Genomic DNA, 19,135 nt, shown 5'->3' on the forward strand with positions numbered 1-19,135 from the left:
GGGGCGGGGGGAGGAGCCAGAGGGGCGGGGCGGGGCGGGGCGGTGGGCGGGGCGAGGCCCGGCTGGGAGGCGAGGGGCGGGGCTTATCGGGGTGAGGGGCGTGGCCAGAGGCGTGGCTAGGCCGGGATGGAGGGCGAGGGGCGGGGCGACGCCAGGATGGAGGGCGGGCGGGGCTGGGCGAGGGGCGTGGCCAGGCGGGGACGGAGGGCGTGGCTATGGGCGTGGCGGTGGGCGTGGCGAGGGCGGGGCGGGGCCGGGATGGAGGGCCGGCCACGCAGGCGCGGGGGGCCGCGCCGAGAACCCCACGCGGGAGCTTCGGGAGCCTCCAGCCGCGGCTCCTCACTCGGCCCGAGAAGGGGCCGGCGCGGGGAGGGCGCTGGTAGAGAGTGGATGAGCGGCCGCCGCGGTGGCGGCCGGAGTGAGGCCGAGCGGCCCCGGAGCCGTGCGCCCGGGAGGCGGCGAGGGCAGGCGGTCCGCCTGGCCCCCGCCCTCCGCCCCCCTTCCTCTGCCTTCCTCCCGCCGGTCCCGGAGCCCCGCGGGGTCCGGCGCCTCTGCCCGCCGCCCGCGTCCTCGCCCCGCCTCCGAGCCCCGGTCCTCACCTAGGGCGCCCCGAAGTGCCATGGGGTAGGGCGGGGGCGGCGAGCCGCGCGGAGGAGCAGCCCTGCGCATCCGCCGGGGGGCGCGGAGCCCGAAGCCGCCGGCCGCTCGCGGGCGCCGGGCATGGGGAGCGCGGTGTGAGCCCGCACCCGGAGGACGCGGGGGCTGCGGAGGAGGGGGCGGCGGCGCGGGGACCCGCGGGGGGGACGGGAGCTCGGGAAAAGTGAAGCCGGGAGGAGCGGGCGGCGCGGAGGGTGGGGATTGATGCTCCCGGGCTTTGCGGCCGCTGCTGCCCTCGCGCTGGGAGCCGCGCCGGGGGGCAGGCGGTGGAGAGATGCTCGCAGAGTTGGTGAGCAGCGCTCTGGGGCTCGCCTTGTACCTCAACACCTTGAGCGCCGACTTCTGCTACGATGACAGGTAAGGGGGCGGCGGGGGCGCGGGGACTGCGCGGCGGCCCGGGGGCTCCCCGAGGTCCCCCGAGGTCCCCCCGGAGCGAAGCCGGGGCGCGGGCGCGCTGGGCGGGCGGGCGGAGTTGGGGCGCCCAGTTTGCAGCAGGTCCTTTCTCTCGCTTCTCGGCTGGTGGCGGACGAACGCTTTTAAGTTTCTTAGGGGAAAATCGCGGCAATTCGGGCAGCTGTTTCAAGAACGTATTAGATGGGGGAAGAAAAAAGAAAAGAAAAGAAAAGAAAGAAGAAGAAGAAAAAAAAAAGCCTTAGGTATTTCTTGGTGCGCCCTGAGCGGTTTTACGTCTGGGCTGGAAGGAAGCCGCTCCCCGCCTCTGAGCAGATCTTCCCCCGGAGCGTTTCCTTTTTATTGACCCGGACCCTTGGACTTCCCGAGGGAAAAACACACCTTTGACAGTTAGCAGGAGAGGGGAAGGGGGAAGGGGGAGGGGAGGAGAGGACCCTGCTTCGACTTTCCTGCTGGACCTGGAGGATGCTTTCCTTTTGGCCAAGGTAATGCAAGCTGCTGCTCCTGGGCTCCCCGGCCCCCCCCCCCCCCACTTCCCTCCCCATCTTCGGAGCAGCACTTTTTATAAAAGTCTGGGCTTATCATTTCTGTTTGGGGAGGTTCCCGTTAGACGTTAGCGATGCTTTTGTGCTAATTGGGGAAGAAGACGCCCCTAGAGACCGAAGTTGTCTTCTGCATTTGGGCTAGTTTGGGTGGCTAATGAGACCTGAACTGTGTTGTCAGAGAAACTGCATCGATTTCTGGAAAATGTCACAGTTGTGCTTGTGTCTCTACCTTTTTTTTTTTTTTTTTTTAATGTTGTTAGTGTTTAGAAACTGATGAAAAGCTCCAATAAGCCATTAGGGAAAATTCCAATTTGTGCCTTTCCGGTGACTTAATCTGATTACAATTAAAACAGATGCATAATTAAAATATATTAGGGAGAACAGCACGCCTGGCTAAACTTATTAACCGTCCTGGGGTGTTTCATGCTCCATTGAAATGAAACCATCCAAAAAGTGAGCACAGATTTACTTTGACAGCTTTTCAGCAGCCTCTCTGGGCTATGGAAAGGGGAATGGATCCCCAGGGTCAGGGCAAGGCAGAGAGTGGAGTGGACTAAAGTGGGTGATGGTGAGGGGAGGTGAAGGCAAGATCTTCTCTGGGTGGTGATTAGCCATCTTCTGTGTTCTCTGGTGTGCCCACTCCCCTGGATGTATGCTTCAAATCCCTGACTCTGGGTTTACACCCACATGTATCTCTTAGGAAATCCCCCAATAATAGGTGCAGTGGAAAAAAAGCAAACTCTTCTTAGTGCATCTTAGGCCGTGTCCGTCAGATCGGCTGATAAGGAAGCCACTGTTAAGACCTGAACTTTTCCTCAACTTTTCCAGTGTGCAGGTTTTAGCAGTCACGCTGCACACTCTGAGAAAGAAACGGTCTTGGCGTAAGAGTGGGGTGAGCTGCGTCTGTTCTTTCCAGTTTTGTGTTACTGTGCACCTGCTGTCTCTAGGGGATGGGAAGAGAAAGCTCTTCTTTCCAAAGATGGGTGACTTTTCACGAAAATGAGCTCACGGATGAATCTGGGCGGTCCTTGAGCTGTTGGGGACAGTTTGGAAGGTAATCATTTCAACTAAGAATAAAGAGCATGGGGAGAAAAGTAAGTTACTGTGGTACAGTAAGTACGGTAGGACTCTGTGATCAATTAAGCATTCCCAGTGTATGCTGTCCTTTATCTGCCGTCCAGTTCTTTAAAAAGTACTTATCAGAAGAAAGTATCCTGTAAAGATGCAGGCTTGAACTAGACTAAATTTTCATGTACATTCTTCTGTAGATGTAATGCTTAGGTCTTCTTTAATCATCAGTAAGTAGTGTTAGGACTGTAACTTGGGGAGAACTTGGGGTGAATGAGACGATGAATTAGTTGCACTTTGATGGTGGGCAGTTGTAAGTGCTTTATGCGTTATAGGTTGGGTGCAGTGTCAGGATCCCTGACTTCTATTTAGCTGTGTAGATGAACGTAATGTGATGAGTTGTCCATGTCATCTAACTGACAGCTTGCTCGATACGTGATCTACAGACGTGACGTTATCATTAGGATGTTGAGAGCCTATACGTATGAAGTCCACTCTGCTACACTTTGGAAGTGTATTTTGTGTAGCAGTGTATTTTCTTAGTAGCGGCGCTGCATATGCAACCCTGCGTGCTTAAGAGTATGAAGTCTTAATAGAATCAGACTTGGTTTTCGTGTATCCTAGAAATCCTGAAATACATAGTAATAGGACCGTGGAAGTTACTGGATGTCTGCATAGCACGCACAGGTGATTCAGTGCCAGGGTGCTCTGTAAATTGTGGCTTTTCGGATATACTTTTTTATCTACCTCCTCCAACTCACTGCTTCGTGGAGCAGGGAGAGAGCTGGGAAGTCAAGTGGAAACTGGAGGATGATGATAATAATGTGTTTACGTCCACTGCTCCATTTCAGACTACAAAGACTCAGGTCTAAAACCTTGTGTAAATTGCATCTGTGGATTCCACTGCCCCCAGCCCACCCCACCCCACCTCACCCCCAGAACTTTGTGCAGCAGAGTTCTAGAAGGAGAGAGGCCAGTGCTGGGAGCAGCTCCCAAGGAGGGAGATGGCTCTTACGCTTGACTTGCTTAACTAAATCAAGACTCTGCATTTTAGCTGAAGAATCTGGCATTTGCTGTGGGAGGGCTTTATATTGCTTCAGCTTAAACATTATTGCTGTGGTACTTCTCAAAGTTATCATTTCTTTTAAATATAGTGATCGAGTTTACTTTGTAAACTATATGTATAATTTTTTTCACTGTTTGATGTAGCTTGGTTGAGATTAAGTGGTAATCTGAAACTTTTTCATAGCAAAATCAATTTCCCTATGGTAAAACTTAATATTTTACAAGTGTTTTTATGCTCAACTTAAGAATATGGCTAGGATGTGATGAAACAAACAGAAGAGGAGAATTCATCTATCTGATGGAAAAGCATATACAGTTTCAACTTCACCCCCACCCCCCACCCCCTTGCCTTTAGTCTAGTCATGATCCTGTTGAATCTTAAATTGTGGTTAGAGTACAATTGGAATGATAAATATATGGTCTTTGCCAAATTTTAAGTCATGATGAATGTGACTTCTTGAAGGACCCTCTCATTTTCTGGAGAAATCTGGTGTTTAGGTCACTGGAAAAAAAAATTGCTGATCCCATGTTCTCTGCTCTCTTACATATTTGTTGAGGATAACATTGCATCATTGTCGCTGTATCCTCTCTAAAAATACTACTCTAAGTTTTCCATAGAGATAACACTCAAAGAGGAGTGAGTTTGCTTCAAAGCAGTAGAAAGACGCCATCTCTGTTGTTTTGTAGACTGATTTCATTTTGTACACGTCACCTAATTGATGGCAAGCCCTTTATGATGTATAACAATAAGATAATACACCTAAAACATATTTTTATTCTTGTCTGAATAAAATCATGCATTACTTAAAAAAAGAGTTTTTTGGAAGTGGCAAATGGGTTTGTGGCTGCTTTGAAATTGTTTTCCTTATTGCCCATTTTGCATTCGTCGAACCCAACTTTGATCATTAACATGACTATTGTACAACAATTGTGTAAACTTTGTGGGGGAACAACTCCACAGATGAAATTTCTATTTTTGAATCAAAACTACTCCAAACTCTTAATAGCACATTCCTAATTTATTCATTTGAATGTAAATATAAATCTGTTTTCATAGAAACATGAGTTAATCTAAAGTCATAAAGATTTTGATTAACAGCATTTAAAATGAAGGAATGGAGGATTTAAGGCATGATAACTTTTTTTTAAACCATTTTTTCCCCTAAAGACAGTCAACTATTCCTTCTACATGGCCTTTTAAAGTTATTGTCTGCTTGCGTTATGAACTAGTATGATAAGAATCCGTTATAAAATGATCACTCTGTTAACTTCCCTCTAAAAAATTCTCTCCAATAGACTATCTCTCCAATAGACCCATAACATATGGGATTGTTATCTTAAAATTTTAGAATGCTCAACCATTGAAGTCCTGCTTGGTATTTAGTAAAATCATGTTTCGAACAAATTACTGTAAAATCAAAGCATATAAGGAAGAAGTTTGCTTTGTATCAAATGTTGTCTCCTCACCTCTTTATTGGAAGAAGTGAGTGTGTTTAGGGTGCTCTTTTACTCTGATTTCATTATGATACAATGAAAAAATTGCAAGTGGATACGATCTATAGTTTATGAAGTATTTTAAGATGATATTTTACTTTCTAACTAAATATAGTCAAATCTGTCAAATCTGTGCAGAACAGGTTCCTTTTGCTGTTTGAACAAGCACGTCTCTTAATAGAAAATTAAAATTAGGTGAAGCCAGTATGGACTACTTTGGCTTACTTTCAGTGAGCCTGTCACATGGGGTTTATCCTAGCAAATGACCCAAATATGAGCACTGAGTGGACATGTATAAATGCCATAGGGAAAATTACAGCTTGCCAGCCATCTGTCTCTTAGTTGTCTTCGTGTGTGTGTGTGTGTGTATAGATATAGATCTATATATATCTATATAAACACATGCATACATATATACATATATATGCATACACATATATGCATGTGACACACATCACAAATATACACATATATGTATATACGCATATACACATACATAGTATACACACATATGTAATGTATATATTTTTAATATATATTATTTATAATATATACATAATATACATTATAACATACAATACATTATAATATATATCATATATGTATGGTTTGGGGGGTTGTATTACTAGTTTACATTGTCTTGTCATCTGCATTTGGTTTTTTAGTGCTAATGGGCCTCATGGGATCTCTGAATTCCCTGATGCTATAATTCTGAAATAGCTAGAACCCTTTGGGTTCCAACATGAGCTGGGAGCACAGTCTGTCTTCTGAATCTCTCTGTTGCTGTTCTGCATGCTGAAGGCACCTATTTAAAATGCCCATGATGTTACAGCTGTTTATCATAGGCAAAGGGTACATTTCCTCTGGAACAGAAGCCTTCATAATATTAGGAAAGGACAAAGTTTACCCTCGTCGCTCTGAAAAATATGTGACTGACAAACCTTGTAACACTGTTATTCTCACTTAACGTGCTTTTAGCACAGTAACATTTACCTTTTAAATTTTTTGATTTCCTCTTGTAAGGTAAATATTACATCAGCTTTGGGTACGTACTTTAATGACTTCACGAAAGTGACATGTGTGGCAGCCTTGATGGAAAGGACAAATGGGTTGTTAAATATAAAGACCCTTCCTCTATGAATAGCTGTCCTTATTTAGAGCCTACTTGGAAAACAAGGGGAGAGGCATATCACCAGGAACTGTGTGCTTTCTGTTTTTCATAGGATGAAAAAGGCATAATTTTTTTTTTTTTAAGATTTTTTTTATTCATGACACAGAGAGAGAGAGAGAGGCAGAGACACAGGCAGAGGGAGAAGCAGGCTCCATGCAGGGAGCCGGACATGGGACTCGATCCCACGTCTCCAGGATCACACCCCAGGCTGAAGGTGGCGCTAAACCGCTGGGCCACTGGGGCTGCCCTATTTTGAATAATTACAGCAGCACCATGCTAGATGGTTTCTTTGAAGATTGGATTTGTATGTACTTTTGAGGAATAAATGACTACATTCATTAATTCACTAAGTACGAATACTCCTAAGCTGCTCATACACATGGTGCATAATGCAGACAGCAGCTGTTGGCCCTTGTCAACAAAGCATCCCTACCTGTCTGTCCTTTTCCTACCTGTATACTGTAGCTGGTACAGTAAAGTATTTGAATCTGGGAGTCTGATGATAGACTTATAAAAATGCTGATAGATTGTCCTTTAGCAGAATTTCACTTGCATTTAGTCATGTTTATTTTGATTGATGCTTATATTTTAAAACTTTTATTGGGACTCTGTTGGCTTCTTTCCCAGAACAGCAGTGCTGAGGATCCGCGTGGATGATTTGAACTGGCCTTGTTACTGGTCTGGTGCTCGCTGGCCCTGTATTCTTAACACATAGAAGCTTTGGGACACTTCTCCCAGGTTGTGTCCTTCCTGTTTGTCTGGATTGGTTGTTTTCCTTGGAGGAAAACAGTGGTTGAACTCTGAGTTAACTAGATTTGCCTCGACTGGTCATAGGGATTGAAGACTTTTGCCTCAGAGAGATTTTTGGCCGTGTTTTCTAGGCAGATAATTCCATCAAGATGCAGCACTGTCAAATTTCTATTGATCTCTTTTCCTCTTCCGACAGTTTAACTTTTCAATCATATTTGTCAGTTCCTCTGGATACTCAAGGTTTCCTAGAATCAAAGGCATAAATGTTCATTTATTTTAGAAACTTTTTGGGACTACAGTTTCGGGTTCAACAATGACCTTTTTCTCTTACAGGTAAATAGGAAAGAATTGAGTAAACTTATCTACTCAGGAAAATTTTGAAGAAGGCAGGAACACTGAGATGATCTGTTTTCAAGATACTACATGAAAAGTTGCTCTTGTGTTTTTAGAGTATTTACGTTAGGGGTGTTTCATGAGATCCAGTTAACTTGAACAACTAGAAGGGATTTGTTTTAAAGATGGGATGGGCAGAGAGATCTTTATTTGCTCAGGTCTAAAAAATTAATATGGAAAAGAGATGGGAATTGAAAATTCTAACTTCACGTTCAGATTCCATTTTATTGTGGAATTAAATGAAATCATACGTACATTTACTTATCCCAAAGGTATACACAGGCCACATTGCTTGAGGACAGTGCTACAGTACCTGTTTTAAGAGTACCTTAGTATTCTGCAAAGGGATGCTATTTAGCTTCTGATTTTTTTTTTTTTTTTTTTTTTTTTTTTTTTTTTTTTTAGCTTCTGATAATTTGATGTAAGCTTTGGTTTCTCATTTTGTTTACTGGGGCATTTTGTGATATCAGAGTGAGGCGGGGTATGAAGCATGGCACAGTATGTAGTTATAGTCAAGGAGATTGACCAAATTACATGATTTGTCAAATGAAACCTTTATCTGTGCCCTTGCAGTAGCAGCTCTGTGTTAGGTGTTGTGGCCAAATGAGATGTTTCTGTCAGATTGCTTTGTCTTTGATGATTACCCTTCATTTCTGTGGCATTTATTACAATCAATGTGTCATGATTCCACAGAAACATCATGGTAAGTAAACCCAGCAAGTTCCCTGCAGGCTAATGATTATGATTTCATTAGGAAACAGTGTCTAAAAAATTAGTGCCATGGGGTAAAGGAATTTACTGACATTTGAAACTGAAAAATTCACAAGTTTTGATAAAGAAAGTGTTTTTTCCCTAATTGTCGTTCCAGATTATTGATTTCTTTAGAAAGTTTTGACTGTACTCTCCTAGAAATTCTCGCTTGGCATCATTTAGGAGTATTTTAACTTCAAAGGATGTGTTATTTGCTGAAGAGTGGCCACTGGGGCGCAATATGGCTCTTGACATTTTGAACAGTGTTAAATGATGGTACTAAAGTATTTCAAACAGCCGTGTTTCAGCATTGTTTAAAAATCCAGTGGGAAGAATGGCAATCCGTATAACCCTGCATTCTTGGAATTCTTTGGGTATTAATTTTAAATGCAGTTCACAAGTTTGCTTTTTATAAAATAAGGGTTTTTTTTTTTTAAATGAGTAAGTTTAGTAAAATTTTTTACAGCTGTGTCTTATGAAATTTTGTTTTCTTTTTTGAATTGCTTATAAGTATTCTATTAGGAGACTGAAAGGATGCAGACCATAGCCTTGTTGTTCGTTTTTGCTTTCATCTCTTAGTTGGGTTAGATGTCTGTGTTTAGGACACTATTATAAAGCATAGTATTATTGAATTTCTATTATAAATCCTAGCTTAAAAAACCAGTCTTTGAGAGAAGCAGATCAGTGGAAACACTATGGAAAAAAGTAAACATCTTCTTTCTGTTAATTTCTGATTTGTTCCACCAGGAAGGCTGGCCTACCCTGTTAGTGGCATCTCTTGGATTAATACCGAAAGTCGGTAGTTTGATTCTTTATAATGTCAGTGCCTGTTGAAATGATGTCCTTGCAAATTGTGTCTTCAACGGGAGGGGACTTAGGTGGTGGCTGTAGAGATCACTTTGATAGGCTTGACCACTTTTTCTCAGTTTGGGGGAAACACCTGTCATGACAAAGCCATTTGGGAGAAGTGGTTCTTGAGGTAGGGTTGGCAGCTGAAACGTTCATCTGGGGACCTTTTTCACTGTTTTATGAACTGTTTTTGGCTACCTCTGCCTTCCTATCTTCAGGTTTTTAAAAGTATTGTAAGTGCTGAGTCTGCTGCCTTGGATTGTGAAAGATGTCTTAAGGTAAGAATACTTGGGTCCAAATATTTTGTCAAGTGTACTTCTTATAGAACTGGATGCTCCCCTCCTCCTCCAAATAATTAACTGTAGAACTGCTCTCTCAAAGCAGTTGAAAAGATCTCATTTTGACAAAGCAGGCTTCTAATGACAAATTTTCCAACTACAAATTTGCAGAAGGAAAGTTCTCAGATGATGAAGAAGTTTAATCAGGCAAAAAGACATTTTTATTTGCAGAAATAGGCCCTTTAGAGAGAAGCAATTATTTATAGCTGATGTGAAAAACTGGTATACCTGGAATTCATTTGGTAAACCTCATTTAAAATGGGAAGGTTAGTCTATCGATAAAAAAAAAAAATGGTACTGAATTGTGTCACTGAATTTATAATAAAGAAATAAGGTTTTCTACTTTAACCCACTCCAGCAGTGTTCTGTACTGATTTGAGCAAAGGCAATGTGAACTTGAGATTTGAAGGAAATCTGTGAAGACACCACTGTGTAGCCTGAAATTACCAACTATACTTTGCCACAAATATCTAGTCTTTGGTTTAAAATATCCCATTAGAAGTGATCTCTAGGTTTACTTCTTCCTTCTCTATATTTAAGAGTCTTTGTATTTTTTCTTTCAAAGACAGGGGTGTTGTTGGCATTTTTTCCTTTGAATGGAAAATGAAATTTCACGGTTTTAAACCTCTTGCGTGTCATCACCATAAAAAGTGTAAACCATTTCTATGAGGGAGTATTGAGTAACTACTTTTGCATTTGTGCCTGACAAGATTGAGGATGCCTGTGACAGGCAAGGGGGTGTTAGACCTCGTACTCATAACTTGCTCCCTGCCTTCATCCTTTAATATGGATGATTGCCTTATTTATTTGTTGGTTTATTTATTTGAGATTGATTGATTGATTTTTAAAGATTTTATTTATTCATGAGAGACACACAGAGAGTCAGAGACATAGGCAGAGGGAGAAGCAGGCTCCCCGAGGGTAGATCCCTGGACCCAGGGACCTCATCTTGAGCTGAAGGCAGACGCCTCAGCACCTGAGCCACCCAGGTGGGACCTCACCCTTGGATGATTGCCTTTTAGAAACTCTTGTAAAATGCAGTTTCAATCTCTAGTTTCTTTGAGTCGGATGGATCAATCTATGATTCTCCTAAAGCAACCTTTTTGAGCTGGGCCTCTCGTTGGATTTCTTTCCATCCAGATATATATGTATATATATATTTTCATTCCCAGGTCTGTGGTTCCCAAACTTCCCGCTACCAGCAAGTCACCTAGAGTGTGAAAATGTAGGTTCTGAGACAAATCAAGAAACACACTCTTAACTCTAGAGAACAAGTTGATGGTTACCAGAGGGGAGGTGAGTGGGTGGGGATGGGCGAAATAGGGGATGGGGATTGAGGAGTGCACTTGTCATGATGAGCACCAGGTGATGTCTGGACGTGTGGAATCACTAAATTATACACCTGAAACTAATAGAGCACTGTATTGTCTATCTGGAATTAAAATAAAACCTTTAAGAAAAGAAAGGAAAGATATATAAATAAAACAAATGCAGGTTCTGCCTGGAGTGGGCCTCAGAGAGCATTTCTATCTTTCGCAGGTGCAACAGATGATGCTGGTTCACGGACCACACCTTGAGTAATAAGGCTCGATTTCATTTAAATGTATTACATCAGCTCGGTCTGTTTCACAGACATTTGGAAAGATTGCTTAAATTCCTGGATTGAATGAGATTGGGGATAAGGTGGCTGTTCTGTGTGTGTGAGCTTAGCCATTTTATTTAATCTTTATGTTTTGTTTTCACATTTGTTCAGTCACAACATTTTTAAATTGATCAGTTGGATTTGAGGTATTGTGTAGATTTTGATAAGGTAGAGAGCCTGTTGAAATTCTAGGAGATGGTCCCTATTGAAATATCTGTCACCATCTTGTATTAAAATATCCTCCTCTTTGCAGCATTATGGTGGAGGCAGATGTTGGGTTCTGATTTTGATAAATAAACTGATCAGTGCAGTTGCCTTGGGCTTTGGACTTGAAAAGTACTGATGCCTACACTGAGTTTCTGTAGTCAGTGCCTTTACTGGTTTGTACTTCTGTCGAACAACCCCTTGTAAGGAAACTTGGCTTATATTGCATGAAGACTTCACAGACTTCAGGCAGGCAGCAAGAAGTAGGTGTTGAGGCAGCTGAGAGTAGGACAGGTGATGATTTATTAATGATATTCAGGCACTGGGTGAGGCTGTCACGTGAAAGCATCTACATAGGATTGGAAATGCTTGGGTCCATGTCATTTTTTTTTTTTTTTTTGACCTGATACCTTATGCCTCAGCCTTTGGGTACTTTGGGGACTTTCTGGATACTTGACTACCCTATATATCTGAAGTTGTAACTTCCTACTAATAGACATCTTTAATAAAGAACTCATTCTAAAATAGGCAAAGGATTATTCCTTTCTTTTTAAAAGAATATTGTACTGTGCACTAGAGGCAGTGTCGTGAATCGACATCGGGCCAGGATAGGAGACTGGAATTTCAGTCTGGTGATTATACTGTACTGAGCTCCTCCACTCTCTAAAACTGTCTTCTAATGGATCAGGAAGTGGAAGTAAAAATTGGTGACCACAGAGTGAGGATGAAATGAAATAGTGCAACCAAGGTAGTTGTGTAGTTGTACCCTTGACAGAGTGTGTTGGCCCAGAAGGTGAAGACTCTGATCGCTGCCCATCAGCATCTGAGAACCGAGCTGGGTCCCATCCATGGTGTCACTAACGTGTGCACTGGGGTCCAGGTTTGAGCTCCTGCTGGCCCAGCTTCTGCTGCCACCTCTGCGCCCCATCTCTGCTTCTCATCTCTGTCCACCCTTTTGGTTAGCAGTGCCTGGTCTCACCGCAGAAGCACTCTTTGCTCTCCTGTATTTCTTTTCGGTTGCTTTTCCCATGTTGCTGGGCTCCGTGCATGAAGGCTTATTTTGAATAGACATCCTGGCCAATCTGAGCACTTCTTTCCTTCTGCAGAGTAAAAGGACCAATTACAGTGCATTGGGTGTAAATAATCCTTGGTGCTTTGGTTCTGCTTGGCAGGATGCATTATTACCGGGTACTCATGGTCTCCGTCCTCAATGACAGCCCGTTTTCTTTTGGGAATATGTTGAGATCCAGAGCAGTCCTGGTGGCCCGGTGATTAAGAAAGCTGTATGTCAGATAAGCCAGAGTTTTCCTGTGTTGAAGTGTTTGTGTTAATCAGCGATATATTGAGACTTTGCAGTAAGTGTGCTGGGTAACAGCATCTAATGTCTAAACCCGGTGATACGTTTCTGTAACTAATTAGAAACGATTTCATTCTTTTGGATCTTTCCAAATAACAGGGTGGCAAAGGTGAAAATATTGCAAGAATTTTGGCATCAGATAATTTGATTCCAGAACTAAGTGTTAATTGTACAATTTAGATTGTTACCTAACCTCTGTTAACCCCCGTCCCCTGTTTTACAGAATGAGGGTAATAATACCTACTTGATAGAGTTGTTGCAAGAATTTCATGAAGTTTTATGAAGTGCCTGGCACAGTGTCTGGTGTGGCTAGGGTACTTCATAAATATTTCTTTTTCTTTCATAAATATTTCTTGTAATCAAGAACTTATTTATTAACTCTGTTGCTTAGAGTTGAAAATTACTGTATAATAACAACAGCAAATATTGTAGAGCATTAGAGAACTTCTCTTAAGAGCAAATATTGAATATTTAAACTTATTTTAATATAAGCAACCTTTCACTTAGCATTTCAGATAGATGTAGGGTAACTAAAAGGGTTCAGTGAACTATATTAAGTTTAACCATGAATTTTAGAATTTAATTTTCATCTCCAGTGCTAAGTTTGGAAAAATGGCGTTGAAACTTAAACCATTATACATATGCACATGCATACGTGCATGCCCACAGGGAAATTTTGCCAGTAAAATGTCTGTAGGATAGATGCAATTAAAAGTGTGTAGGAAAAACAGAACTATGATGTCTTCCATCTTTTTAGTCATAATTGATATTCCTCTGTAGGTCTGATGATGCTGTGCATGGGGGCATATGCAACATTATGATTTCTTAACGTCTTATAAGAACTGACCCACTCTGTGATGTGTATCTTAGTGAAAAACCTTAAACAATGAAAATAAGGAGTTGTTTTCAGTCATCTTGTGAATGATTATGTTGAATTGAGAGTTAGGCCAAATCCCAGAAATACTTATATATCATTTGTTTCATAGAGAGCAAAATTGGGAATAAAAACCTCATTATTTTTTGAGACCTTTTCTGGGAAGCTTGGTATTCTTTCTCCCAGGAACACTGGGACCTACTACTTGCATTAATTTACCAATAAGTAGCTCTGCAATTTACTGATTTCAGGGGACGCCTGGGTGGCTCAGTGGTTGAGCGTCTGCCTTCGACTCCGGGACTCAGGGTGTGATTCCAGGGAGCCTGCTTCTCCCTCTGCCTGTGTTTCTGCCTCTCTCTGTGTGTGTCTCATGAATAAATGAATAAAAAAAAAAAATCTAAAAAAAAAAAAAGTGTTGATCTCTCTCTTGATTAAAACAGATCTTTCATATGTTTGCTTAATATTTTTCTAGGGATTCCCTATAGAAAGAGAACATATAACCTTATAACATTAATATATCTTGCTTTCCTTTTTTTTTTCCCTCAGAAAAAGGCCTCCCTTGCCCCCCAAACCACAGGTAAGCTAGGTGTATGGAAGGTTTAGCATACTGATAACACCAGCTTTCTCTTTTAATGCCAGGATATGGCTCTCATGATTCCCTGGGGGTCCCTTCCAGCTTAAAACACATCACAATTCTAAGGTTATGGATTTGTGTTCCTTAGCCTAAGAGATATAGTTGAAATTGGCCATTTTGGGGGTAATTAATAATATGCTAAGTAAAACGTTGGCCCTATTGTCACATATACAGTGGAAAATAAGACAATACAACAGACTGTATCAACCAGAGGCGTTTTACCTCAGCCATAATCATCGTTTTGTTTCTTATGTGTTACCTTATTCTCAGTTGGAATGTTTACCCTGTTCCTATTGATGACTAATTCTAACAGCAAGTGGCAAGCACCTAAAAAGGAGAACACTTTTGGTTCTTGTTGGATAGCAGCCTAGTTTTCTCTAGTGCACATCTGTTCCTTAGAACGTTTTTAGAATATTCAGGTGAAAATTCACTCAGTATTTTAATAAACCAGATTCTGTTACTGATGGGTTAAAAAGAATCAGTTATACCATTTTAATTTATTACAGGAAAATAACAAATGGTTTTTGCAGGATAGCCCTCAACTCTTTGGAAGTAATTTAAAATTAGTACAAGAAACCAATAATTAAAGACCTTATTAAACATGCCTCAGCTGCTGATTTTTAGGACTAAACAAAGGACTAGCCTTTGGATTTCTCCAGGGTGAGGGTTGGATGGGAAGGTGTGGGTATCTATTATGAAGGAGGGTAGTGTAGGATCACAGCATGAAGCCTGACTGTCCTGTAAATGAACTAATGGGATTGATGGAAGTTGACTTGAAGAAGGGGGATTTGCCACTTTCTTGCATATGATAGAGTGCTTTCCTTTATGGGGGTAGGGAAGGGATCATTATGGGGAAGTTGGGATGAACTTTTTGGGGGAAAACAGAGGCCCTGCAATGGAAGATGGGGAGCTTCGATTGGTATCTTTGTGCATTGGAACCAGAGCAGCACACGATCTTCTGCTTTTCGAGGTGGAGTCAAGACAAGTTGTTAGGAATGGAAATCCTCCAAATTTAACTATTTGTGGAAACAACTGTATGGTGCTTTTTTTTTTTTTTTTTAAATTCTGTGGTGATTTTGATCACATGCTGAATTTTTAGTATGTATTATAAAATAGCAGCTGTTTATATTTTTAAAAAGCTATCATTATAGTAAATAGCTCATCTTTGTGTACTTGGAAATTGAATTCTTAGAATTTATTATTTGAGTGAGAGAGTTGGGCTTTATGCTTCAAACCAAAGCCTGAAAGAATTGGTAAATTTAATGTTTAAATTGGACAGTTTATTCCTATACCACAAACCTTGTACATTTAAGGCAGGCCATGGATGATACTTAACAGTTAAAATTGTTTTTAATACTAAGCATGATCTTGAGTTTAAATTTTCATTTCTATTTCTTTTTGTGTCATCGTTTATGAAAACTGGTTGGAAATGAAGTTCAAAGATGTCTTGTAAATCATAACATTTGACAAGAGACATTATTTACTCTAAACTTGAGTATGAACTTAAACACAAACCAGAGTTTAGCCCAAATGTTTTTTCTTCAAGCATCTTTGGAAGTCTATATAAAAATAGAGTAAATGCTTTGCATGCAGCTTACCTACTGCATTTGAAGGAAATCTTTTGTGTATGTCTGCAAGCTATTTGTGTGTTCAGAAAGAGTTTACACGAACAGGCTGAAATTGGTAGAAATAGGCCAAAGTAACACTGCAGCTATAATTTTATTGGAAACCGGGGTGGTATTCTCTCTGAAAATCTTGAGTAAATGGAAGCTAATGAATGATTGCTTTTGTAAAATATTATTGGTTTTGGTTCACTTAAAATTAATTGTATTTGTTTTTGAAAATTCCTTATATCCTAAGGATTTTTCCACCCCAGAAAATCACATCAGTTTCTAAGTCGTTGGCACTCTTTATAAACTAACTTCTGTTTTCAGAAAAAAGACGGAGATGAGTGGAAATTAAGAAAGCAACACAACGATAAGGAGGTAATTGTCTTTATACCAGGTGAACCAAAAGACAACGATATTTAATAATTCCATTGTAAATTGTTTTGTTGTATTTTCTGAGGACTTATCTCAGAGGCCAGAACTCTGGTTCTTGTTATGGGAAGTGATGGAAAGAGAGGAACAGTAAGGGTATGTTTACCATTTAAGTAGTCTGATTTCTGCAAATTATAGTGTAAAATTATGATAATTCTATTCAAAGTCGGGAAGAGAGATTTGAATGCGGTTTATTTTAAATTCAGGAAATCAGCTCAAATAGACATTGGCCTTTGATTTAAAAGTGTTAAGTCATTCTTATGTAGAAATGTGCTGTCTCCCAGGAAAGCATCCATGTGGGATGCTTTCCACTCGTGTCACCACTGTATTCCTTTAGCGAGTGTTTGTAAATGCTTAGCTGTGTCAGGAACCTGTTAAATCATGGGGACCGACCCAGGAGAAGATGTTGTCCATCATCTCACGTTTCTTAGAGTCTGGTGGAGAGACCAAGTAAATAGAACGTGTTCCTAAAACAGAGACATACTTACACTTCTAAGGGAGTACACGAGAGGGGTACTTGACCCGGGCTAGGAGGGAGGCACTTGTGAGAACTTACTGCTGAAGAAAAGTCAAATTAGCTGGATAAAGATGAGAGAGGGGGAGGACAATTTGGAAAAAAAAAAAAATTGTACAGGAAGAGAAAAAGGCATAGTGTCCAAAGAGCAGGGCATAAAGCCAGAGGAGAGGGTCGGGAGAGGGAGAAAGGGACGATGAATGGGTAAAGTAGGCAGGAGCTGGTTACCATGGTCCTTGTGATCCAGGATAACATTTCGAGAATTGTCTGAAGTACGTGAAATCCAAAGCAGAGAGACCCAGAAGAGTGTCTACTTCTAGGATTACATAGGCTCTCTAGGTTTATATAGGGGATACAAGGTTAAATTGGAGGATTTGCATTCCCAGGGATGATGAGTGTTAAAATGAGTTAAGGACAGAGGTGAAAAAAAGAAATTTGAGTGTATCAGGAATGGAAAGGCGAAGAAAGGTTGGTCTCACTTGGTGTGAGGAGCTCAGTGTGGAGGGAGGGTGAGAGGATTTCTGTCTCGTGCAAGTGGGAGGAAAAGGAAACCCCAGCAGATCCACTGGGGGTGAAGGGAGGTGGCAGGATGTGCCTACTTTCTTCCGTGGTAAGAGGAGACGTGAGACACCAGAGCATCTCTGCTCACAGGCTTCGGAGTTTGGCATGCCTGTGTTGAGGCTCTGAGTTGCTGCTAACCTGTTGTCGCTGGGCCTTTATTTTTGCTGGCATGTTATGTATTTTAATAAGGACTCTTGGTTGTCAGTGTCAGCTGCCCAGTTCAGGGAGGGTAGATCCTTTTGCTTGTCCAAACTCAAGAGGCCTGTGGAGGTTATGAAGACTTCATTTTTTTTCCTCTCTTGGTCTGGCCATCATGGTTACCGTGGCCAGTGGCAACCCAAACTCTCCTCCTTGGCTCTCCCAGGAGTGCTCCAGGGAGGACCTTAATCATCCTGACTTAGGTTACAAGCTCATCCATAAAACACATTTGCTAGCCATTGGGGTGCTTTTGCCAGGCCTAGGTGTGTGCCTGAACCCATGGCCTGGAATATGAGTAGAGCGAAGGCAGGCTTGCCTGTCTCACGCTACATGTGATAGGTTCACCATAGGGAAAGGGGGGCTCTGTTAGAAGGAAGGGTAAAGTATTCTGGGAACAGGGGAGACCAGGGGACCCGAGATGTCCACTTCCATTCTATCCTTGAATATTTGAGCAGCGCTCTTTGGAGCCAACTGGATGATAAATAAAATCGCAGAAGTCGTGTGGCCTTGCGCCATTAGGAGGTGGTCACTCCCAGAAGGCAGAGTGTCCCTGTAGCTCTGTGTGTGTGTGGAGTTTGGGTTATCAGCTAAATCAGGAGTGGGCACTAAGGCCTTTGGGCTAAATCCACCTGCAGCCTGTTTTTTAAACAGCCACTTGTGTAGGTGTCACCTATGGTTTTCTCTTTACAGGTGGCAGTTGTCGCAGGGACCTTGGGGCTTGCAAAGCCTGAGATATTTCCTATCTGGCCCTCCTGCTGAAAAAGTTTACCACCCTCAATCCAAATACAAATGCCTACGTTTAAAATTCTTCCAGCAATCTTCCTGACCCCTGAGGGCACCCCTGGGGCCTCTCAGGGGTTCCCTGACGTTAGTTGGGGAGCCAAGGCCTGATATACAATGGTTAGGAGCTCCTGCTCGAGGTCAGACTTAGGGATGTAATGTTGCCCTCAGATGACGCCAGAGTAAGCGCGCTCAGGTGATTTTTGTCGGACCAGGGCATGGACCCCACATCTCCGTGGCCTGTTAACAGGCTTTGCCTTAACTGGTGCCCTGGTCCTGGGCATGTTGGGGTGCAGTGGGTTTCTTGCAACGGTGGGTCTTTGTGTGCTGGTGCCGTGTGCCCCTGCCACTTCTGCGCCTGCCGCTTCCTCTCCGAGTGGAGGCCTCTGGGATGCTGCTGTAGCTGTTTGGAAACCTGGCGCCCCCTCCCTCACCCCCCACCTCCCAGCCTGTGTTTCCCAGCAGTTGTTGGCCAGCTGTCTGCTGCTTTGTTACATTGTTTCAGTCTCGGCTTCAATCTGCGCTCCAAGTGTTTTGCTTGACCTCCCCATGGGTATGGGCCTTGCTTCAGCTCAGCGCGAGCAGCTGTTTGGTATTCTTCTGGTTTCCATTCTCTCCCGGGCTCTGCCCACTGGCCCTGATTTTCTGTGATTGAGGTTTTGACACCTGCAAAGTGACTCTGCATCATCGCTTGGTTGTGGACAGCCTCGTCCTGATGCTTTTTTGTTCTTGGGGCTCCCCAGGAGGGCACCCTTGATAAAATGCGTTCGGTAGTGCACTGCCAGGAGAGCAGTTTTTTTTCCCCGTATTGGCAAAGAAAAAGGCTGTATGGTTTTTTTGT

General features: G+C 42.6%; 1 protein-coding gene across 4 annotated transcripts in view; it reads left to right on the plus strand.

The window, feature by feature from the left end:
• Window positions 1-814: 814 nt before the first annotated feature.
• The window catches only part of TMTC2 (transmembrane O-mannosyltransferase targeting cadherins 2), a 394,840-nt gene continuing 376,519 nt past the window's right edge, over window positions 815-19,135 (plus strand). For 2 of the 4 annotated variants that reach the window (XM_072724507.1, XM_025992193.2), the window contains exon 1: window positions 879-1,014. In XM_072724507.1, the coding sequence (XP_072580608.1) occupies window positions 932-1,014 (83 nt within the window). In that variant the 5' untranslated portion in view covers window positions 879-931. Of the gene's footprint in view, window positions 1,015-1,128; window positions 1,554-19,135 lie in introns of those variants that run through there. The other 2 variants (XM_072724508.1, XM_072724506.1) reach the window with 2 other exon arrangements.

The sequence above is a fragment of the Vulpes vulpes genome, chromosome 10 (assembly GCF_048418805.1).
Source record: "Vulpes vulpes isolate BD-2025 chromosome 10, VulVul3, whole genome shotgun sequence".
In the NCBI taxonomy this organism is placed as follows: domain Eukaryota; kingdom Metazoa; phylum Chordata; class Mammalia; order Carnivora; family Canidae; genus Vulpes; species Vulpes vulpes.